We start from the raw sequence: 25,503 nt of genomic DNA on the forward strand, positions 1-25,503 counted from the left end.
TGGGAGTGTGTCTTGTGTAGTAATGCGAATCACGAGGAGTGTCCTGAGCAACCTAAAAGGTTAATCAAGAGGGAGAGTGTGAGTGTGTGTGTTCATGTCCAGACCCAAATTGTTATGCACTACTATACCCATTTATAGTTGACTCTCTTAAAATCAAATTAACCAGATAACTAACTATGCCACATCTGCAGTGCACAACATATTTTAGTACACACTGCTTGAGCAGCAATTCTGAGCATATTATTGTATAATTTACTAATCATCTTTCCATTACATTCAATGTTTACATTTAATTCTGACTTTATAATATACTGTATAATATGTTGATTATAATAATCAACATAATATAAAATGTGCCACAAAGTCTAAATACCTGTGTCAACATATTTACACTAGGATTAATATGTGTCACATGGAGTGCAAAGTGCAAGCCCAAAAAGTTGTATGGGTTTATATGAGACAAGAGACTAAGAATGAGAGGTTTATTATAATGCCTATTATAATGCAAATTCCCCTAAATAAAAAATAAACAAACATTAGCTCATAATGGATCAATAATGCAACACTGACAGACCAACTTACACGTATCTTAGTATTTCACGCATAAACAATATGCAGGTTAATAACGCCCAGGGAGGATTATGGTAATATGATGATTACAAAGAGGAAAAAAGAAGGGAAAAGGGGGGGCTTTATCTTTATTGGCATTATTTGATTGATCACAATTATGATGGGAAGTGAACGCAATTTTTAAGTGTGCAAATCTCCCACCCTGGCCTGAAGTAGACCGCGTGAATCTCCGCCCTACTCGCATTCCAGAGATTCCCACACTCTACCTGCGTTCTCCCTGTGACTCTCTCTCTACAACAACAAGGGCTCTGTGTGGATTCAAGGACGACATCGGTGACACATAAAGTCGTAACGTTTCTTTTTTGTTGGAAAACTGCTCCTTGGAGCACTACGGCGCTGAACAGAAACCACATAGGCTAGAAGAGTAGAAGCCACCCTTTTAAGTTTTCACTGGAGGAGGGAACACTCGACTACATTTGAAGGTCCCTCCGCAAAGGTGTGCGTGGCGATTAATCAGTCACAACTTAAGAGGAAGATTAATAGTACGCGTTAAATTCCTCCTATCTACACACTATCACTACACAGCGAGCAGCTCTTTAAAACCTCGTATTCTGGACTTTGTGCACATATTTGGTTGTCCGGACTAGACTCTCCAGTCCTGCGCACAGATGCTTTCATTTTACCCCATTTCCTTTTTCCTTCTTCTTTACAGTCATTTGGGATAGTAATGAAAAGAAAATGTTCGGTTATCAGTACCTTAGGAGGGCTGCTATTGTGCTGGCCAGCGCGTGACACCGCTCCACATCGGTAGGACATGTAAGTTCACCTTCTTTCTTTCTGCTAAAGTCCCGTCTTTTAGTCCCATGCGTGTGGAATAGTGCAACTCGCCTCCATGGTCTCGGGAACAAGAAGACCCTTGGCTTCGTAGCTCCCTGCTTCCACTCCGAAGGAATACGAGCGTGCATGACGTCACCACACCGTGGCTTTGCAGTGCGTACTCCCGATTGGCTCGCTTTTAGAGAAGGGGGCGTTTCGCAGAGTCTTGCATGGTTGAGTTGGCCAATGGCAGCGGAGGGTGACAGTTTCCTTGGTTACAAATTTTGTCAACCCATGCAGTCGGAGACTCTGAGGAGTGGATCGGGATACTACAAGGTAGGAATAATATTACAGGAGCAAATATAACATGTAGCCTAGTATTGTATACTATATTCTACATTTGACACCACATTTTAGCTTTCAATACTGTGTCGTTGTGACACTCGCTGATCTTTTATTGAGCTTTTTGCCTTTTGGGATACGTTAGACCAGGGCAGGCTATAAACTTCTAAACTCATTAAAAATAGATATAATATCCCAATATCAAATGTTCTACTTTTATGTCTATTTTCAGTTTTCTTGCAAGGCTTCTGCTAAAGTTTTGCTCTACCATAATTTATTTTTGATTGTGTGGCCCTGGTTTTGCCCTAGTGGGACTGATTGAGGGTAGCTACTGGGACGTAAGTCAGGACTTGATCACCCCGGCTAGGTCGCCTGAGTGAGGGGTATGATGTTCGAGAGACCCCGGCTGAGTGAGGGGTATGATGTTCGAGAGACCCGAAACCCTGATGACTGATACATCACTGAGGATACGTCCCAGGTGCATCCATGCAATGTTTTTTGTTATAGTTCTTCTATTCTCTCATAGTGACTCATAGGAATAGACTATGTGACAACCAGGTATAGTCTGGTGACCACTGGAGAGAATGTAGACGACACCCGGGTGAGCAGTATGGGTTAGCACCCCAGCCTGTGTCCTCCGTGAGGAGGAAGCTCAACAAACCCTTGGTGAGGCCTTTAGGAGGGCCATTCAAGCACCACCTTCTCGCTCGGGTGGGGTCTGCGGAACCATTTCCCACCACTCCTGAATGAAGTGTCTGGTGCTGGGACTCTGGTAACACACAGGTCCTGCGCCTAGTGAGAGCAGGAGTGGACCTGGTGAGACGTAGGAGGGGCCCGGACAGGAGTCAACCCACAGAGCCTAGTCCTTCTATACACCAGAAGCGTACCTCCCAGCCCTGGCAGAGTTGTTCTGGAGTAGTTCCAACGGATTGTGTGGCCCTGGTTTTGCCCTAGTGGGACTGATTGAGGGTAGCTACTGGGAAGTAAGTCGGGACTTGATCACCCCAGCTGGGTCGCCTGAGTGAGGGGTATGATGTTCGAGAGACCCGAAACCCTGATGACACGTCCCAGGTGCATCCATGCAATGTTTTTAGTTATAATTTAATTGCTAATCTGTTGATTGTACGTTACTTTTGTTTACTAAATCAGTGGTTCCCAAAGTGGGGTCCGGGGACCCCTATGGGTACTTTAGGGAGTTCCAGGGGGTCCAGCTAAATGATAGTTTGGAACCAAATGGACCCTTATAGGTCTGTACCTCTGAGAGGGTACAAATGGAACCAAATTAACTTAATTTGATTTTCCAATATAAATTGGGGGTCCCAGAGATATATGCCATTAAATGGGGGTAGACTAATATTCATGTCAAACATGGGGGTCCTTGAAATTAAACGGGTTGAGAATCGCTGCTAGAGCCGTAAAAATCTTCTCTTATAGGGGACCCTGGCATATCTTTTCAAATGGGGGTCCGCAGGCTAAATAGTGTCAATTTGGGGGTACTTGACATGAAAAAAGTTTGGGAACCACTGTACTAAATGATATGAACCAGCTCTGTTGTCTTCGCTCGCCAGGCTTGGTGGCATACCCAGGGCTGTGAGGCTGTCACTGTCAGTCAGTCATAGGTTGGCAGGACTCGAGGAAGCTGTGGAGGGGGGGATATAGGTTTCTCTACTTCCACATGAATTCAGATGGCACTCTTAGTGTTAATTTCAGAAAAGCTGGCTAATCGCTTTAACAACTTTACAACCATAGGCAGCCACTTGACTAGTGGTTAACATTCTGCCCTGTCATTCTAGGCTGTATGTTGTAAAAATAATTAATTGCAGTATTGATAGTTTTACTTAAGTAAAACAACTGAGTACTTTTTCCACCACTGCCGGGCTACAACAATAAGTAGTAAGTAAGCCTTGCCGAGCTATGAGGCCCATAGGGCAGGAGCCTATCTCCTGTTTCTATAGCGTGAGGCAGCTTGATGTACAAGTACACCCCCTGGACATGACGCTATATGTCGCAGGGACTAACCCCCATCAGTCCAACCCTTGATGCTGAGTGCCAAGCAGGGAGGCATTGGCTCTTTTTGAAACTAGCTCCTCGTCACTCGCCCTACAGACTTCCACTTGGTATGAGCATAGGGTTATAAATAATAGAGACGGCACCAGAATTCGATAGATGAATAGATATCCAATTATTGCTTGAATACTTTAAAGGTTTGCAAAGTTATTTGTTAAGAGGATGTTTAATCAGTGCCTTTCCAATTATCGAAAAGAGAAAGGCAGCATTGTGTTAAAATGCTATCTAAAAGCATGTTATATGTTTAAAAGGCAGCAGCATTAATGAAATGTGTATAAATATAATAAAGTAAGGATAAATATAATCAACGCCTGGTGCGATCTGCAACAGCGCTACCTGCTTCTAGTAACAGCAACACTGCGGGGCCAGCGTGCCTAGCTGTCACTCAAGACAGCCGTGGACACTCAATGCAAGTGGATGGGAGGGGAATTCCGGTGTCGTCTCTATTATTTATACAGTATATCTATGCACAAACCAAGTGGAACAATCATCTCAGAGACAATCATTGCCCACGTCAAACCTCCATCAGCTAGTGTCACGTCACGTTGTACAGTGATAGAATATTGTATAAGCATGAGGAATATGCTGTTTCTAGTAGTTTAGCATGTTTAAATTCATTCTATAAAAGTAAAACCAACTGAGATTAGGACGCTCATAACCTTCTAGGCCGGGTATCTCTATTTTACATAACGTTGCTGTCGGGAGGAAACCTCATAACTCCATTTTTGAGGGGGTTCTTGGGCATAAATCAGTGCTATTGAACACCCTTTACGTCTGTGTGTTTAGAAAATATTGAACCAATGGAAAGTTGTAAAAAGTGCTTTGGACGAAACCTCTTAACTCCATTGGACCCTCAAACTGTCTGCTAAAGCAATGAACACCACCACCTCTCCCCCGCTCATGGAAGTAATTGACAATATTATAACGTTACAACACCAACTTTGATGAGGCTGTATTTTTTTGTTTTAAAAATATAAGGTTTTCTTAATTTCCTGAAAAATGTATATTTTTAATTTCCTGAAAATTTTATATTTTTCATTTCCTGATAAATGTATATTTTTCATTTACTGAAAAATGAACATTTTGGAGTTATGAGGTTTCCTCCCGTCCCGACAGCAGAGATATGCAGATTATGCACTGAATAGCTACATGTGTATATATTTTTGCTTGTGCAGTTCAGACATTATGTAATCACATTCATTATGTCTATAGCTGTGCTGCGAGGAGTGGAATGGACCTGTTATGTATGCCCTCATAACAAACTACAGAAGCACGGACGCAAGTAAGTCAGTTGTGATTGAATGCGACCCCATGGCCTGCTGCTCTTTTGAGCAGATGTGACCTGAAGTCCCTTTGTTGTTAGGCACTGAATTTTCAAACAACAGCCAAGGCTTTGAGGCCTTTGTTGTAATCATAATGACTGTATATATCTACAACATAAAAGTCACAGGATTTTCCTTTCATTCTTATAGAAAAACTGACGTGGAGGCAACAGTCATGATGAGCTCAAAATACAAGCCTGCTGACTATGTAAGACTACAAGCCATTGTTGCAGCCAAGCGTCAAGAATCTGAACTCATTGGACAAAAGGTAGAGTCAGTCATAATTCAATTATTGGTATATCATTATTACAGTATTAGCTATTGTATTCAAGATAATTTAGCATTGGGTGAAAGCAGGACACAAACGCACTCACTAGCAGCAATGCCATTATATTGTATTATTATTTTTTGTACAGGGAGTCTTCATTACACACTATTACACACATGTCTCATTGGGAAATACTTGAACTGATAATGACACCTGATATGGAAGGTGTGAAGTAGGCCTAAAACATTCTGAACACCTCTTATGATTGAGCCGTGTCTCTCCCTCTCTTTACCATCTGAGTGTTTTCTACCTGTTTATCAGAGTACTTGGAGGCCACTCTAGTGCAGTAACCATTGTCAAAGTACTTTGAGGCCAGTCTATGGCATCAGTACTGTGGTGTCCAGCATTTCCATATTTGGGCAAAAAAGCAGAGACAGACACGCACAGAAATACCTTGAATTTATTACATAGATAGATAATGTTCACATAGCTGCCATTTTCCTCTTACTGTAGGCCTACCAAAATGCCCCCTATCTGTATTTCACATAAACAGCATCTATTGCATATCGAGCAGAATCGTAATATCATCATAAAATTGGATTTTTTATATATACACAAGGCTGCCTGAGATTTCAACCATAAAGTGTTTGACAGTCTCCTGCCTCTAAGCATATGAGCAGAGCAGAGAACTTAACCCTCGGGGCATTGGAGATTAGGCTCTCAGACCTGCAGTGTTTTAATTGGTAAACTGTGGCAGATTCTTTGTATCTCATTACAGTTGCCTGTGGCTCGTTCCAATCCGTCTCTCTGCATAGACTAGATAAGACGGGCTATGTTCACATTCAGCTGCAACTTTGAAAGACCGGCTTTTTGAGCATCTCCCTATGGTTATAGAGGGTAAATAAACAACTATGAGTCGCCGCAGGGCCATGGGATAGGATCAGATTTGCACACCAGGAAGAATGTGGCAATGTTTCCTACTGTAAATACTAGGGCCAGACAAGTCTTTGCAGGACAACTGATAAAAGACCGTGGTCAAGAGCACTGTAAAGAGAAGACGTGTGTCCATGTTCATGTTTTTGGGATGTTTTACAGGGTTTGAGAGACTCATACAGATTGGAGCACAGGCCCGGACCTCTGCTCGCGTTGCGGGTTCAAGTCCCGACCCCGGCAGCTTTTGCGGCCTATTCTAAAGCTGAAATGTGTTTAAAGTGTGTACTGTGTATCATCCTGGCAGCGTGAGATTTCCATTGTACAATTATCTGAGCCAGTGACCTGTGCAAAAAACACTGATAGAGGACAATGAAGCGCTGCATTGTGCAGAATTCCCCCCTCCTCTCCTGACAAGAAAAGGCACATAAAATGATAGTAGATTACACCCCCCACCCGTGCCTCTAGAAAGATGGCTCATGCATGCTTTGCATGTTCCACTTGATCGTTTCAATTTGCAACTGTTTATTCTAATTTCATGTCTCTTAACATTGATTTTGTTATGAATTAATTCCTGTGGGACATGAGCCTTGCAAAGTCAGTATTTCAATGACAGAGCCATATATATACTGTCTGAATAACAAATCCTGAATAAACGTCTCCCTTGGCATGCAGACAGTGAGCGAGCATCTGCCACTTGAGTATGAGATAAGGATATGACCTGCTTGTTGCCTCAAGATATTTAACTCCTGCTATGACTTCTATTCGTCATATTCGTCATATTCACAAAGTGAAATGGTAAAATGATGCTTTTTCTCTAAAGTGCTTACACTGTGGATGTGCATCCAGTACATTCACCCACCGCACACATTCACACATAGATGCTCTCAGGTTGTAAGGCACCAACCTGGTTTAGTGTTGCACAAGAACACTTCAACACATCGATCCAGGACCATAAACCTTGATTTCAAGACTCTATCGCCCAACAATGGCAATGATAATGGCCATGTTAATGGGCTTATTACCCTATCTCAGATTTAGATTAGTTTAGAGATAAACTCTGTGTACCCAAGGGGAATATCTTCTCATAGCTAACATCAAACAACAATAATACATAGCAAATGGGGAGCAAACACATGAAGTACCAAATTACATGGAGATACAATTAATTGTTTTACATGGCAAATTCCACTTCCAGGGAACTCTATTTAGTCATGTTCCAATCGTATACGTCTCTTGTAGGTTCAGAGGACTCTGTCTGCAGCCAAGGCGACCAAGGAGAACTCGGCTCTGCGGCAGCACAGACAGGTGTGGGCCGGGGAGTACTGCAGGCTTGCTAAGGCTGAGTAAGAGTCCCCTATTATTTCTTCCTATTATCCTCAGACGTTTTCTGAATCCACATTATGCCCCACAGCCACCTTTTTTATGTTCTATTCATCCAAGCTAAGAAACAACTCTGAAGAGTGTACAAGAGGAACCAAGAGGACCCTATGGGTCCTGCAGTAGGACAGATATCCTCTTCAGAGTTAAATCAACACTGGGGATTTTACTGTGTATCTGAATGAAAAAAGAGTGCAGAGGAAAGAGGTAGTGTTAAACCAGGGGGAGAGATCAATCCAGGAGGAAATAGGCCCCCTGTAAAACATTTCGATGGGTGATTTAGCATGGATGTCATCTGATAACTCAAAAGAGCAAAAGAGGGAGAGGATAAGGAACAAAGAAACAAAGCTGTAAAGGGGTACACTTGGGTTGAAATGGGAGTTTTCGCTTCACCAAGTGAAGGAAAGTGTAACACTTTTTTCCCTGCAAGCCGAGGCAGGGAGACACAAGCATGGGACTTTGCCAGACCCCAATGGTGTCATGCATGGTGAAGTGAGAAGGACAGTGCTAGCTCTGGGGTGCAGCCTGTTGGCGAACTAATGACTGTGTCTGAGCCACACAAGGTTAATGGTGTACACAAGCTTGGGTTTCAGTAATGAGCCGCGTCATAAAGATGTGCTACTGCTGCCAATACTTTCATCATATAGCCAAATAAACACTCCTTACGATTCATTAGCCACTGTGCAGTGTGGTGAGAGAAGCAAGTTAAAGTATTTATTTACCTTTCTTTCTCATTTTAATTGTAAAAATCACACCCGTATGAAGTGAGTGGCGATCTTATCATCGTGCATCATCATACATCATCTAATTCCGGCCAATCAGAATTTATGTCCTCACCTTCGTCTTCAATGTTTGTGTTACCCAATGTTTGTGTTTACACAAACACTCAAAATGTCCACTCATTGTAAATGGTATTCAATGTTTGTGTAGGACAAAGTTTGTGTTAGCACATACACCAAAAGCTGGACATAGGAGGGGCTGTCGCCCCTCAAAGAAGAAGAAAGTAGCCACCCCAAGGTGTGACGTGTGTATAATATTATGCCCATACTGTCCTTCCTACAACAGGGAGAAGGCTGAAAGTGACCTACATGAATTTCTGCAACACATCAAGCCATGCAGTAGGACAGATACAGCTATCTTCACCCTTCAAGATTATGGTAGGCAGCAGCAGGCTCCGTTTTCGGATAGTCACTACTATGCAATAATATACCACTTCAGTACAAAGTTATTAGTTAATATGCATAGTAGTATGTATCTGTGCATATATTCACTGTGAGCTTTTGTGTTCTTCCATGCTTACCATTAGGGCCAATCCTGGAGAGGGAGAGAGAAGCATTCAGGATTGCCACCGTGGAGCCGGTTTCTCAGCTTAGGGACGACCTGCAGTTCAGACTCAGCGATGTACAACATCAGCAGCTCAATCCCCGTCCATCAGATTGGGAGCAAGTACTGCAACAGGTAGGCTATCTATCTGCAGACCTGAAGTAAAACCAGGAGAATATATCTGTATGCCCACTGCTTGTAGACACATGGTGCAAGGTTGTGCATGGTCTCTAAACTAAAGCAGATCCAAATGTGGTAGTTAAAGGAGTACCTCTGCACGAAGTGAGGCACAAGATGTAAAAGGTTGATGTAAAATAATTGCGCTGCATTTTGTGTCAACTGTTGGTGGCAGGATTTCAATTTGGATCACAAGACCACTTCAACACAGTGTTAGCAATAAAATAGCTATAGCTTCTGGAATTAACTTTGGATAGCATTTGACCGTAAAGGCTTTTGCTTTTCTTTTCATGATGTTTGTGGAAATGAATGGTCTTTGAAAAGCAGACCTTATTCTTATAGGGGAGAGGTGTCATGTCGTCTACCAGACATTTTATCCGCCATGCTTGTGTCACTTCGCTTGCCTTTAATCCCATGGTGCTCCCACTTTTTTATATTCCAGCCTTGCTGGCCCATTGAGCCCATGCCCACCTGAGTGCATAGGCACAATATAGAGTCCCCCGCCACACACACACACACACACACACACACACACACACACACACACACACACACACACACACACACACACACACACACACACACACACACACACACACACTGCCTGCTAAATGTCTCCCCATCCCCCCTCTCTCAATTAAATTCAAAGGGACTTTATTAGCATGGGAGACATGTTGCACTGCCAAATAAAGTGTGAAATAAATAAAAATCACACCCGTGTGAAGTGAGGGGGCGCTAATATATTAAAATGTTGATTAGGTGCATGTAATGGAGATGAGGGGAAAAAGGGCTGGGTGGGGGATTCAGATTTTATGGGGGCCTGTTTTGAATTGCAGCCATCCTAGGTGTCCTTTGAGAGCGGTTAAAATGTCATATTCTATATTTTAAGTGTTGCAACATTGAAAACTAAACATTATTCAAAAAACTGCATACCGCTCGATATATTGGCGATATATCATATCCCAATACCGTTGCCTTTTTGCAATACTGTTATTGCGCATGTTCATACCTCGATAACGATACGATAACGTCCTCATTACTCAGTTGCTTAGTGACAGTCAGTGGAAAAATAAGGTTATATATATTATCATGCAACTCTATAAAACAAAATCACACACTAAATAACTATCAAACTAAGCAATCAAAATAATTTCAACTAAACATGCAAAAGCACAAAAATCACAATAAACCAAAACACATCTAAAATTCCACCGGCTGCCACTTACAGTACATACCGAACACCATGCCAGAAAGTGCACAATCTTGATGATTTGGGCCAAATTGCCTCCCAGCTATAAAGGGTTTTTATAGCCTTGTAAAAACAACCAAAAGGTGGAAGAGACAATCAGCATCTGTGCTCAGGGCCATGTGATTGACAGACTCTGATTGGCTCTTCCACTTTTTTTTCTCCCACCCAGCTCTTGGAGCCAGACCAGTCTGAGGTGACATCAGGCTTGGGGGTGTGGGGTGGAAGTTGGGGTGGTTGCAGGTTATGGGGAAAATCGATCTCATAGTGGCACTATAACAGGCCTATGTGAACAATTTGTTTATTGGGGGTTATGGGAAGATTGACCTCATGGTGGCGCTACAACAGCCAGGCCTATGTGAACAATTTGTTTGTTGGAGGTTCCTTGCCCCTATGGTTCCTTGGCCTTCCAGGAGAGTTTGTGCAAAGTTTCACGCCAATCTTTCCATGCCCGAGATTAGCTGTTCACAGACAGACAGACAGACAGACAGACAGACAGACAGACAGACAGACAGACAAACTCACAGGAGCGAAAACATAATGACTAACCTTGGCTCTTAACAAATAAAACCACAGTTGTAGATGGTATTTTAGGGGGATAGCATAGTGAAGAATGACAGGAGACAGGGAGTGACATGCAGCAAAGCCTGTCAGGCTCGGGAATCAAACTTGCGACTCGCTGTCAGGCTGCATTAGAGCCTATATGTGGTATGTTGAAGATGTGATTGGAAATCAGCATAGACTCGAGGATCCTCCTCTGGAGACATTCTCACAAGGACATTGAGATTTTGGCATATTGATTCTAGGGGTCATTTTGGCATATCAATGAGGGCTTGATTCTACAGGCGTGGCATATTGGTATAATGAATTGGTCCTGAAATGGTAAATAGGGGCAAAGATAGTCCCAAGTTTGAGTTACTAGTATAAACTGTCCTTCATGGACGTTTTTTGTGTGAGAAAGAATAATTGATATGAACATATATTGATATTATGACACACATAGTGCACAGTGAACTGTGACAGGCACTACAACTTCCCTTCCAATGATGGCCTGTTTTCCCTCCTGCTGTCGCGAAAGAGGTACAGCAAGGCAGTGAGGCATGAGGATCAAAGTGTGCCCCCTGCCAATGCCCCCCTCAAACTGAAGTGAACCGGACTGGACTTGAATCGGGACATCCCGGTCCTGGCTAACTGCACTTTCTAAAATGCACTTTCACATACTGTGCTGCTAACTGTAATATAAAAAAAAGCATTTAACATACTGCACAATGCTAACTTTTTCAAATGCACTATGCTGCTGTACTTATTTGTTTTGGATTTTTATGGATTTTCTACGTTTGCTAGATGTCTTTTTCATGTTGCTAATGGAGAACAGCATGAGCCCGCACCTACAACTCTTGAACTATATCTTTATTCCTTACATCTGAATGATTATGACCTTAACCTCTGAACTTTGCATGATAACCTACTCCTCCCTTCTATTTTGTTCACACACACTGACTGACTGACTGACTGACTGACTGTTTTTAGCCTGGAATCCAGACGAATCTGGTTCGTCTTGGTAAGAACAATCATCTGCATGGTAACTTCCCGAACACTCGCCAATTAGCTGCTTAAGTGCTGAACATTTCTCTATATACGTTATTTTGATGGCGTCTGCATAAGTGAACAGAACCAATGCGTACTTCAAAGCCAGCTTGGAGAAGGTCTCCTGAATCCACTTCATGGTCTCCTTATCCTCTGGGGTGAACCTCGTGGCCAGACTCCTTGTTGGTCAACTTTGTGTTGAAGAGCCCGGGCGTGTCGACCACCACCACTTTGGTTTCACGTTTACTGCACTGGCTGGGCACCGAGTCACCTGCGGCGTCGTGGATGAACTCCTCCTTGCCCAGGATGGTGTTCCCAGTAGCACTCTTGCCCACGCCGGTCTTACCCAGCAGCACAATACGCACATCATATACAGCTGCTGACATAAATGATATGAAGATAAATCAGCTATATGACAAAACAAACATTCAGTTCTCTGTTAACAGCATTTAATGTTTGTGTTAGGGACAAGATGACAAGATTCCCTTCATTGTCGTTTTTAAAACAAACATTAAACTTTTATATAGGTGGGGCTAGCGCCCCTCAAAAATAATAATTTACAGATTGTGTAACATGTTATAGAGGCTCTTTGAAGGGCGCTAGCCCCTCCTATGCATCACATTCCCTGGTACAAAAACACACAAAGCTGTGTGTTTTTGTACCACGGAATGTGATGATTTAATCGGCTGAGCACGGAACGTGATGATGTATGATCACGAGTGTGATTTCTTTTAATTCATTAAATTAACATATTGAACGAATTATGAGATATACCAGAGTAATCACATGCAAGCAGGAATAGAAAAACACAGAATAATGATGTTACACCAACCTGAATGAGACCATTCAGTAGTCCTTCTGTCGTCCAGCTTCCAGGAGAGTTGCCTCAGTTGGCTGAATTGTCTCTGCGGTCTCTAGGCTATATAAGAAAACTGTCTTTCACTTTCAGTAGTTGTGTCATGTGGTCTTTTGTAAATGGCCTTATCTGCTTACCTGCGCGCGTGCACACACACACACACACACACACACACACACACACACACACACACACACACACACACACACACACACACACACATTTGAAAGGATGTTGAAACCAACGTGGGCGTTCCTGCAAGTGACTTTTAATTTAAAAGTGCCTCAACATTGAGAATCTAAAGGAGACACTGGGGCAGCTCGGACATTTGAGTGTCTTGTATTAGTTTAGTAAGGTGCTAGGACAAGAATGACTGATGTTTCGATGTGAGTCAGAGTTAAGGCAGCAGTAGTTGCAATAGTAGTAGGAGTGGTAGGAGAATCAGCATGTATGTATATTTAATATCCACGCACATCCTCTTCAGGAGGTGCTGAACAAAAAGATATGCACACTGTTCTACAGCTCCCAGAGTATTTTTTTAAAAGTAAAGGACAATGTTTCGACCCACAACATGTCTTCGTCATCTGACGAAATCAAATCAAACCCTCACAGTAAGCACCTGAATTATCCAAATATCAGTATGTGACTACGTCAAAGACCCAGCAGCACATGTACTCGAATTGTTATATGATTGTATTGTATTGATTCTAATCTTAGCATCTGTTTGGAACTGTTTTGAGTTCTACATGGGTGAGTGCTAACATATTTTGATAAGAACAGCAGCTTACTTCTATCTACAGTATATTACGACAGACAGACAGACAGACAGACCTTTATTGATCCCATGAGGGAAATGTTTGTAAAGTCTCAGTGATACAGAGTCAGTGGGGGGAATGTAATGACATGAAAGCCATGACTCCACACTATGAAGGATATTTGTTTATGGCATCTTTCTTCCCCCCTCAACTAGGTATAACTATGGATGTTTACTTGTGTTCAAACCATACCCATCTCATTATCATGCCATTGTGGGAGGTCTATAGGGTTTGCCTCAATTTTAAATGATGCGTAGCCTGCGGAGTTAGTTCAGGCAGACATACTCGAGGGGGTTCATGCCATGCTCAAGGCGCATACTATACTCAATACAATACATGCTGCATTACTATGTGGGTGTATAAGCGTGTGCAAGTCCCACACGTCATTCGCTGATGTGGCAGTCAGCTGACCAATTGGGCGGTCTACTTAAGCTCACCAGTCTGCATGTTCTTCCTGCCTTCCTCTGCAATGGTTCCTGGTTGTAACAGTATGTGATGTTTGCTCCCAGCACCACCGGTGGGCTCTGTTAATTATGCTCCCCATGGTGGGTTTTATTGTATATCTATCTCCCTGCTCTTAATGTTTTACGATGGTGTTTAATCGCGCCGAGCATGGAGAAAATGCAGCAGAGCCGAACGCCAAGTCTAATATTGTATGCACACTTGTATTCTCATTCTCTAATAAATATTGGTTAAATCAATTCGTGAGTTGTCTGACTGAACTATGGTTTTATCTCTTAATGAACTGCTAGGTAAACTTTGTGAAAGACCAGCAAGCGGGCATCAGTGTGAAACTTATTGCAGAGGGTCTGACCTTGGAGGAAGAGATCGCTGCTCTAGGTCTGGAGGTGAGAGATGCTTTGGCTTGATCCCATCCATAGACATGCTTTGGTTTCAAAGTGATCTTTAACCTGTCTTTTTGGTATTAAAATTCCAAACCACTCAATTCCTGTCTAGGACCATGTTAGTAGTACCCAAGAGAATCTGCTGGACGTGGAACAAGTTCCAGGGGAGGTGTTAGAAGCAGACTGCCCATACCCTGAATTGAAAGAGTCACTGCACCAGGCCTTCTGCTCCCTGACTGAAAAGTATCAGAGCAGACTCCAGGGTCTCCATGACAGCCTCCAACAAATGGGCAGGTTAGATTTGATAACTATTAACACTTCCTTCAGATCACAGTCTCTCTTTCTCCTGTTACTCCTCACATGGAACAGATGCACCAGTTGTTATGAAACAATATGATGCACTATATCACTGCACTCTCTTGATAGAAAGAACTAAAGACAAAAATTGCAGCAGACTTACAGCATTGCTGCAGAATCATTTCTCCCCTTTGAAGCAAGCTCTTGAATAAGCCAGGTTTATTTTTATTAAAGTGTCATTTATACTTCATTTCATATAAGCCAGGGTAGGGTAGAGAGACAGGAAACAAGGGAAAAGAGAGAGGAGAGGCATTTAAAACAGTGAGACAAGACATTTGAACCCAGGTCCTTGCTCACTAGGAGGATATTGGTCTGTGCACTAACTGGCTGAGCCACCATGGCACCCTTTCATACATTTATGACTTTGGAGTAGTGGTAATATAGTGCATTTTATCACTGTATGTATACTGTCTATAACTGGATGATGTCAGCCGCTAGCTAGCTTGTGCAGCTAGGCTTATGAACTGGACTACTATAGTTTTAGTTACAGAGTGCAACAACAAATGATTATTATTCCCATTGATGCCTTTTTAATGGTCTTCTTGGTAACACTTCATGACATATTAATGACCTGTCATAAAACATTTAATCTAATCATAAATAATCACTAATAATGAACAAATAGTTTGTTCACGTTCGTAAACGATTACTAAAACATGGTTAAAAATTAATAATTAATAATGTATTAGTAAGTAGTAAACGATTCACGAGTAAGCTATTTCTTTTATACATTTGTAAATTATTATTATTATACTAAATATTATATAAACAAATGATTATTATACTAAACATGAAAGACAATTCTAGTAATTGTTTTGCGTGCGAATCATTCAAGCCAGGTAGTTTGCAACAGGTAAGAAGGTCCACATTGACGGACAGACAGTCGTGATTGATTGAAATTTGTATTTCACAGTATGCAGAATGGGTACTTTGTGGACGATCCATGATTAACCATTTAGATACGTACAAATATACACTTATAAATGTTTTATAACGGGTCATTATTATGAAGCGTTACCCTTTTTTTTGGCTTATTCATAATATATTTTTACATTAAGTCTTCTCTCAGTTTTAACCAGTGACCCCTCTTTTTGTGCTGTGTTTTTGGTGGAAGCATTAGTCTATTAGTCTAGCATTAGTCTATAGTCTGCACGGTTACTGTGGTTACTGTGTCATTACCTCATCTATATCAACCCCTGCATCAAAGGCACCGCTCACTTCATACTGGGTGTGATTTTTAAGTAACCTTACTGTATGCCTGTATGAGCTACTATGGCATACCTGAATTTCCCTTCTGGCATTAATAAAATATGTATCTATCTATACATCCTAGAAATGAGTCACACAAATGAGTCACAGGAAATAATGTAATGATGTTCAGATATTCTCCATCTAATTTGCTTCAGGTTCTGTGGCTGGCCTGCATTGGACCACCAGCGCTTCGAACTGACAGTGGGCCAGTACCCTCGTGACATGCCTAACCACAGAGCACTGTACATAGACATGCTACAAAGGCTCTTCCCCCATAAAAACAGAGAGCAGCTGGTGAGTCCTTTTGCCAAAGTTATATGCAGTGTATGTAAGGGTGCTCTGAATAAAATAATTTGGTTTCTATGCATAAAACAGACAGAAATATGCAAAACAGGCATGTACAACTGCAGGTGTGCACTTGCACGCACACACACACACACACACACACACACACACACACACACACCACACTCCCTGTAGCCCCCCCACTCAAAAGTCTATATTGTTTTAACTCCCTTCTTGCGGTGTATAACGCTAATGCAGAGAGTACCAGGCTCCCTTCTCAATGTAGTGCAGCATCGTGGACAAAGAAGGAGATTCAGATAGACGGACAGATACAACCACACAATGATCTGCTCAGCAGGCTGCAGGATGTGCCTGCATGTCAGGAGAACTCCCTCACGCCACTCCTGCTTCTCCCCAAATCACCATGACAACCGCCAGTCCCCCCCAGCCTTGACACTCTTAGACCTGCATGTCCTCCTATCAGTTCCGGCTGGGTGCTACGTACATTTAGAGCCCTGATCGTTCAGCCTCTGCAGGCTCGTGAGACTGAGAGCTGTGTTTCCCGGCTCTCATCCCACGACACTTTGCTCACTTTCCCACAAATAGATACAGAGTCAATGGAGTGCTGACTCCCAACTAATCCAGCTATTAGTCACAATTAGGCCTGCTCACTTACCACAGTTAATCAGCTCAAATTGCAAATGGAAATGGTTGAAACCTTGTTTATAATGTGCACAAACGTGACTCCGAAGGTTATATGTGGAAGAACTACGAAGTATTCCTTTAACTTAAATGATTTTTTTTTGCGGCTTTCGCCTTATTTTATATTTTTTATAGAGGGACAGACAGTAGGCAGACAGGAAATGGGAGAGAGAAGACTTGGACTACCGGCCAAGGTGCCTGGACCGCTGAGCCACAGCCCAGGCCGTATTCCTTTAACTTTTGGGGGGCATAGGTACATTATGTCTGTCTTTTCATGTGAGGTCTTTGCCCTTCCAGAATTATCTAAATTAAGTATAAATTATTACTACAATCCAATTCCATCTGCATTTGATCATTCTGGATGATGATGTTTGTTTTCTGCTAATGTCAGTCTTGCTCTCAGATTACCATGCAGGAGAGAGACTTTACAGCATTGTTTGATTGCAGGATGGTTAAAAGGGTGTTGAAAAGGCTGCCTTTGTGACTTAATTCAATACAGACATTTAAAATGCTTGACAAAGTGCCATTGCTGTGGTTTAACATTGTCTGTGAGCCACTTTTGTGATGTAATTGTCGTTCTTCCTCTCTCTCTGTTCCTTTAAAAGAGCAAAGGGATGTGGTTGGATTATGAAGGCAGTTTTTGTTTCTTCCTTGAATCCCAAACATTGAGAATAAGATATTCTGTTTCTATTGAAATCATGCAGTATGTGAAAAACAAAACAAAAAGTAGATAGTTGTTCCAATGTGTGGGTGTGATCGCTTCAGAGTTTCATTTTCCCAGTTAATCATTTAGATGTTGATCGTGTCCCTGACAGAAAGTGTTGTGTTCTCTAGTCTAGTCAGTGTCACTTGTCCTATCTATCGGAGCATATTATGCCTCCTGGTGGAAGTAGCCTGCTACTGCCTGCTACAGTTTTGATGATGAGCTCATCATTGCAAGTAAGTGGGATGGCAAACGCATGCATCATGCATGCTACAAAGATTTGACAGGACATGTCCTCATAACATTCCCCTGAGATGCTCCACATTGCTCCAGGGAGGTGTCTTTATTTCTTCATCCAAGGAAGGATAACTCCATATGTAGGTATCACCCTGCAGATGAGTGTCAGGAGCACGAGCTAAACCAGTGCAATACCGCTGTACTGTATGTACACTAACACGGCACATGCACTGCGGTTAACATTAGCGCATAGTTGCAATATACAATGTTTTGCAATTTGCACAGAGATTTTACGCAAAAGAAGAATGTTTCAGCGCTTACATACTGCAGGGAAATATTACATACATACACTTTATGATGAGGCCCATCAGATCACATATTTACGTGTGTGTGTGTGTGTGTGTGTGTGTGTGTGTGTGTGTGTGTGTGTGTGTGTGTGTGTGTGTGTGTGTGTGTGTGTGTGTGTGTGTGTGTGAGTGTGAGTGTGTGCTATACACACAAAGGTACAGTATGTTCCTTTGTCCAGGCTCACCAAAAGAATTCAGAACAAAAGTGAGGAAAGCGACTATAAGAGGGGACGCATTCCTTAAGTTCTGAAGATGTGCATAAATAAACAGGTTTTTTGCTTGACTGCCCCTGGCACTTCTGTTCCTGGCACTTGTCAGCTTACTCGTTTTCAATACAACCAGTCAGCCGTCTAATGCCTTCGCACTGTCAGTTAGCCGCCATTAGCCCAATAGATGAATATCATTCCCTCTGTTCCAATGAAGCAGCCATGTGGTGCTGCCTCTGTATGAGTGCTGACACAATGATGAATAACTACAACCACATTCACACAACAGAACCATTTCCCTTCAGGACATGTCACACAGAAGGTATATGTTTAGACCCAACAACACATCTGTATATATATATATATATATATATATATATATATATATATATATATATATATATATATATATATATAAATGCAAAAAACAATACTGTGGTGTTTATGGATTTAGGTTTGCATGATAAATTACATGACATGGAATAAGTTATATACTTCATCGCACGGCCATATGGCTCACGTTTTTCAGTTCATTAAGATTCTTCAGCTCAGATTGACCATTAACCATTTATTGTAATGCTATTGCATTTAGTGTGGCAGTGTAGCTCTGCTCATTTAATATCTCTGATTACCTGTGCACCGAGACACAGCTCTGATTATATCAACAACAACCCCCCAGAGCAGTGCACAAGATAAAGACATTACATGAACAACATAACTTTCAATTGAATGCCATATACCACAGATACATATCACAATAGAACAATCCATAAATCACATTATAATTACAGAACTAAATGCCACAGGGAGGAGGCATGGAGAGACAGAGCAGAATTAATTACTGTTAGAGAATGAATGAAGGGGGTCCGGGGAAATAATAATAATAAACCTTCTGACTTGTATGTCTCAATGAAGTCGCTGCGCTGGATTCATTCTAGAGTCTAGACTAGAAAAACAGATAGATGAACAAAGTATGAATTGCGCTACAGAATAGACGGTTTATGCGCATGCATAAAGTAGTGGGAAATTGAGTGGCAAAGTGAGTTTAACGTTGTTTAACATTGTTTAATGCAATCAAATATGACTTTTCTGTATGGGCTGTCAAGGTCAGAATGTATTTTCTTCCGGCATAACTTCCGGGTATGATGATGATATCACGCGCACTTACTCTCTATATGAATTCAATGTTCTGTCCAACAATTAAATTAATTAAACAGACTCCATAACAACTTGAGTGCGGGGCCTCCCCAATCAATGACTTGACCTCCCCCATCCCCCATTCCAGACGAAGCACGAGCGGACCTTGGACTGGCAGCGCTACAGCCAGGCCCAGCTGAGTGTGACAGGCCAGAGCTGGCGAAGGGACCGAGCTGACCTGCTGACCAGGGCCCTGTTGACACTGGAGGAGGCCAGGCTCGTCCACCAGGAGGAGCTGGAGCTCCACGGTGATCGCCGGCACCAGCAGCACATCTGTTCTCGCCTCAGGGGCAAAGTTAGTGCATAATATAATATTGTTGACACTATTTATTTCACCAAGCGGTGTCTCTTAGAATATATGCAGTAGCCGAAAGTCCCCTCCCGACGACTGCTGGGTTTGTGCCCAGCGACATTATGGCTCAGAGAAGTACTTATGTGTCATGCATTATTGCTGGCAGTTATGCCACAGTACAATGCCTGCCTACAGAGCATAAATTCCTTCAGGAGCAGAATCATAACTGCAGTGTGCCTGCTCAGTGTTCTGCAGCCAATATGGAGTCTCTGCAGTCTGCCGTTCTGCCCTATTTCTTTGTATGGTAGAATCATTCACATTTGCTAGAATAGGGGACATTGTGCATTTTTTACATCCATTTTGCCTTATACTTACCTCAAAAGTTCATTATTTTGCCTCTCAAGTGCGGAGGTGTTACTTAAGAATGACTTGGTTGGGCATGCAGACATGACATGTAGTAGTATACACACTGACTAGGCTGCTTATTACACCAGCCTGCCAGTGGCTCACACGTTAGATGCCCCTTGGGATGGGCTGTGAATGCAAACAAGCTAATAAGGAAGGCCTTGTCTTGCTTGCATGATGTAGCTGTCTCCAGGGTGTTTGTGTCTTTGGTTTTGCACAACAAACAAGTAACCCATGGAAAGAACATCCCAGTGATGTTTGTAAACTGTAGTTTGGATGGCGTCACAGTGCCGATCATATAAGACTCTACAGTGTCTACACACAAGGTTTCTGCCAGCTATGACGTGATATGATACATGCCTTGGACATTCCATTATGATTTAAGTAGCATAGTGTTTAGCTTAGTTTTGCACGAAAATCACTCATTGGGGTAAATGCGGCCATAGCCACTTGGCCAAATGTGCCCAAACCAAATATGACCTCATCACATTTGTGATGACGGCTAAGGCCATCTTTAGCCCAAGGAGTGTTTTTTTGTGCAAAACTAATGCTTGTAATGGATTTAGAATGATGAAAACCCCCTAGTTTGACATGTCACATGCTACTTAAAGCATAATGCATAATAATTTGAAAATAGGTTGTGGTCACATATAACTCAATCTCAATGACAGCCAGTCAGCTAGTGGATTCATGAATGTATGTACTGTATATAGACAATATTTTAGGCCAATAAAAAAACTATATACCAAGATTCCCACTCCAGACCTCCGGCTGCTGGTCTATAACCATTGTATCCCTATTTTGGGCATGTCGTTACAAGCAAACATTTGCAGCTTTTCTAAAATGTAAAAAAAATAGATCTACAATCTCACAAAAACGTGTTGCACGCTGTCAGCTTAGAGGTCAGCTATTTTAGCTACTTATGTACAACACTGTCATATGATGAAGTATAAATATATAAGTATAAATGTAATCATTTGTGAGAAAAAATGATTTCTGTTCAAGAGCTATGAGGCATTGAAATGCAGGGTTGTTGCCAGGAAGAAAAAAAAATATTCAGGCACAAAAGGACAATAGGTACAGTACAGAAGAATAACACCACATCCTCGCAATAAATACAAATATAATTCAAGTTTACAGATGCATATACCCAATCAATCGTCTTGGCTAGTACAGGGTAAGAGACACTGTCAATATTAAAGTATACAGATTGATACACACACACACACACACACACACACACACACACACACACACACACACACACACACACACACACACACACACACACACACACACACACACACACAATCTATGAATTGACAACCACTTGGCCCCAATGTGTATCCATGCACTGTAGTCAATCAGAGCTGAATTTGTGTCATTTGGAGAACATCTGATCTGTAAAATATAAATTCACTTCCTTAATTGTCTGAAGGGAACCATGTTTCGTGTATTTTTCAGCCCCGAGATACCAAACTTTCAACCTTCACACGCGTGTGTGTGTGTGTGTGTGTGTGTGTGTGTGTGTGTGTGTGAGTCTGTGAGTCTGTGAGTGTGTGTGTATAGGGTCCCAGATGGAAGTCTGTTTCCAGCCAATCTTTCGTTTCAGTGCCTTTATCATGGCAGCACAGTGACGCGTCCGGCGGATAAGATGGATTCTCCTTCCATTCAATCTGCCTCTGCTAATGTTTTGTTTTTGCAGCTGCTGCCTCTGTCTCCTGTAGCATCCCAGAGTTGATCATGATTTATTGACCACCTCTCACAACATCAGCCATGCTTTTATTGCATTCTGATTGCATTATGTGAATGTGTATGATTTTGGCAGTGGATGGTGCTGCTGTTGGCAAGTCACTGTCCTCCACAAAAAGTACTTTCGTTTAATTTAGGACTCAGTCAAAATGCTGTCATAACTCTATATGCACAGTGAATCTTGACAAATAAATGACATATTAGTATGAAATGGCAAATTAATAACTGTGACTATAGCAAACATTGGTTTTTACCAAGGTGCAGCATTGCCAGATAGACTTGACCATGATATGATTCATACAACATATTCAGTAAGTAACAGTTACCGGTAACTATGAATAGATTCACCTGATTGTGATTAGTGACATCAATCAAATATGCCTCATATAGTGTCTTATAAAATGTTTGCTTTAAATGGAAGAGATAGTGGAGGACATGGAGGGCAGAAGTGTGACTGCAGTGCAGACCGGGGATGCTGAGATTATTGTGCTCTCCAGGTTACGATATTCTCGAAATGTTGCCACAATGTGCCAGTGCCACACACGTACAGTATGCCAGTTTCTGTTCCAGAGATACATGCTGATGTCCAGGCTCCCTCCTCATTTCACCTCCTGTCTGCCAAGCTGGGGCCAGAGAGGTTATTGGTGGAGGTGAGGGCTATCTTGGATGGACTGACCTCATCAGGAACATGACTGTACAATGCTAACCTGTTCCCCTTCTAGGGCACATTGTATGCTGTGTTAGGAACCCCAGTATAAATGATGTGCCAGAAGGGCAAGTCTGTCCCACAGGCCAAGACTTCAGCTCCGACCGATAACCTTTCGGACCTGTACAGATGGCTGTAGCTGCGGTGCATCCGTCTATATATGTGACACAGATGATATTGATCATCACACAGCTGTAGCTATTAAACTTTAGTGAATGGTTATACAAAGAGAAGATAGATTCAAATGACTACAGTATGTGTAATCATGAAAATGATTACTGAATATATAAAATCCCACAGTTTGTTGCTCCACTGTCTGGAGCAACAAGAGACGGTAATCTGCGAAAGAGACCATAATTATTGGCTGTAAATCATAGGTATTGTAATTGGCTGTAATCTTTGTTCTTGGATTTTAATTGGCCATTGTGAAGAAATTGCCCAAACCCAAATCCTCTGCAGTGGTATTTATTTTGCCTCCCGCAGATGTCTCACTCTCAGACATGTTTGATGAGCTATTGTACATTTCACATCGTAGAATTTTGGTTATGACACTTGTAGCGATGTACTCAGGTGGGAAGAGGCTGAGTTGGCCAGTACGGTGACGACAACGGAAGAGAGAAATGAAGTGAGAATATACGTAGGTACAAAGAAAAAGGCCCTGTACAAAAATATATTCTCTCATCCAGATCCATTACGCAAGTTTGTTTTCTCAGTGCCTGTTCTCCGGTGGACTTTGTGGTATCACTGTTACATATTAACGTGTGCTAAGCTACAGTACGGTACTGATCTACATGTTCTCCCTGATGTAATCACAGTCTCTACTAGGTGAAAGCAACACCTCCCCTGTTGCTATGTGGTTCTGGACGTTCTGGCACCCTGTATAGGTGCAACAGGAGGAGAACACGTGCTTTCAAAATAGGTTTTAGTGTTAGTATTATTAATACAACTGAGGCCACCTCTGTACTTCTGTCTCATTGCTTCCTCTATTGCCTCTTCTTTCTAAACTGCCCCCCCCCCCCCCGATGACTTTAACCTTTTCATTGGTACAGACCGTTAGTGTACTCACCCACCGTCCACACCTGCCAGATGTTATGCCATATATATGCCATATAGGTGACATATACGGTACTATTTATTTATTTGGGAGGTTGGTGCCCCCCTACAGGTGATACCCTAGACAACTGTTGAGGTTGTCGAAGCGTCCCTGATGTTACACGCTGTAAATACGATACGAAACACCGTTACATCAGCTTGCCTGCAACATGTTCAGTTTCCGGTACCAAGCATTGGCCAGGTTATTGCGTGGGTCAAATAGGTCCTCTCCCCATTGTTAGTGTTAGTCAACACTCAAGAATTGTTAAATATGCGTGAGATTATCCATGTGATGATGATTATGCATGTGGTCAGTCATTTGTCACTAAATGAGCAGGAATGGAAAATGTCAAACCCTCAGTGACAGAATACATCACAGTTACTTTACAATTACATTAACAAAGCCTTTGAGGAAGAAATGCATACGATTCTTTCGTCATTGTGACATTTACACAGTGGCTGCTGCCATGAATAAGAATAGGCGCCCCTTTGTCGAAGATTTCACAGAAAATTTGATTGTGATGACAAATTACAGACGGTACATAATGAGTGTTTCATTCTCTTTGTGCTTTCCGAAATGTATTTTTTGAGTGGTGTAACCACTCCCTTACGAAGTGTGGGTGGGTGGCTGGCTGGCTGGGTGGGTGCCTGCCTGGCTGGGTATGAGCACGAAAACAGCATGGTTGTTTTTCACCACCTGTGCGCAACCTAACACACACACACACACAAGCACATATTAACTGTATATGATGATTTCGGGTGTGCCAGTACAGTACAGTACAGTACAGTACAGTACAGTAGAGGGACCGGCACACGGTAACTCTGTCATTTCTCAACCGTTTCGGACACGGGGCGGCACGCCGGAACCAGCCAGGCCCCCTGGGCGCGTTCCTGAGGCTCTGGAACTTTTCATCTACAAGAGCGACAAAACGAATCAATCAGACTTCTATAGTCTACTGTACTCTAATGGCCACTTTAGGGTGTGGGGGTGTCCGTGCTGGGACACGTAGGTACACATGCATACACTGTACGTACTGTACGTATGCATACATACACACATAGGTGCGTAATGGAGCTGAGGCACAAAAAAAAGATTTTTTTGCTTTAATTTAAACCTACAACACGTTTCCCTGTGTCTCTCCTTCCAACCAACTCGGTCCCTAACAGAGAGTCTAAATCTTAGGCTAAGTAATTACCCATCCATTCAAATGGATATGGATTAGGCCTATAGGAAGGATTGACCCCTTTTAACCTCATATAGGAAATTACACACTAGTGTCTCTTGGCATGGAAAGATCGATGTACAGTACAAGCTACGTGTTGTGAACATGTTTGTAGATCCACTACTTTTGTAATAGAATAATAGAATTGAAGTGGTTAAACAACAGGGAAGCCAGTTGTTGGTATTTGTCAGCTAGTAAGCACCA

At 42.2% G+C, this 25,503-nt stretch overlaps 2 protein-coding genes across 2 annotated transcripts in view; one reads left to right on the forward strand and one right to left on the reverse strand.

Moving 5' to 3' along the window:
- The window catches only part of pkp4 (plakophilin 4), a 90,130-nt gene extending 88,619 nt beyond the window's left edge, over positions 1-1,511 (reverse strand). The window contains exon 1 of the mRNA XM_080786515.1: positions 1,327-1,511. The gene's annotated coding sequence lies outside the window, so the exon portion shown is untranslated. The remainder of the gene's footprint in view (positions 1-1,326) is intronic.
- Positions 1,512-1,517: 6 nt separating this feature from the next.
- Positions 1,518-25,503, forward strand: part of LOC308330898 (coiled-coil domain-containing protein 148-like) — a gene marked incomplete at its 3' end in the record, with an annotated part of 28,655 nt that continues 4,669 nt past the window's right edge. Inside the window, exons 1-10 of the mRNA XM_080785971.1 lie at positions 1,518-1,722; positions 5,008-5,077; positions 5,268-5,385; positions 7,558-7,661; positions 8,761-8,852; positions 9,002-9,153; positions 14,452-14,547; positions 14,657-14,838; positions 16,308-16,446; positions 19,918-20,124. Coding sequence (XP_080642097.1) covers positions 5,293-5,385; positions 7,558-7,661; positions 8,761-8,852; positions 9,002-9,153; positions 14,452-14,547; positions 14,657-14,838; positions 16,308-16,446; positions 19,918-20,124 — 1,065 coding nt within the window. The 5' untranslated portion in view covers positions 1,518-1,722; positions 5,008-5,077; positions 5,268-5,292. The remainder of the gene's footprint in view (positions 1,723-5,007; positions 5,078-5,267; positions 5,386-7,557; positions 7,662-8,760; positions 8,853-9,001; positions 9,154-14,451; positions 14,548-14,656; positions 14,839-16,307; positions 16,447-19,917; positions 20,125-25,503) is intronic.

Source organism: Protomyctophum bolini (genome assembly GCF_963924005.1).
Source record: "Protomyctophum bolini genome assembly, chromosome: 16".
NCBI classification, from domain to species: domain Eukaryota; kingdom Metazoa; phylum Chordata; class Actinopteri; order Myctophiformes; family Myctophidae; genus Protomyctophum; species Protomyctophum bolini.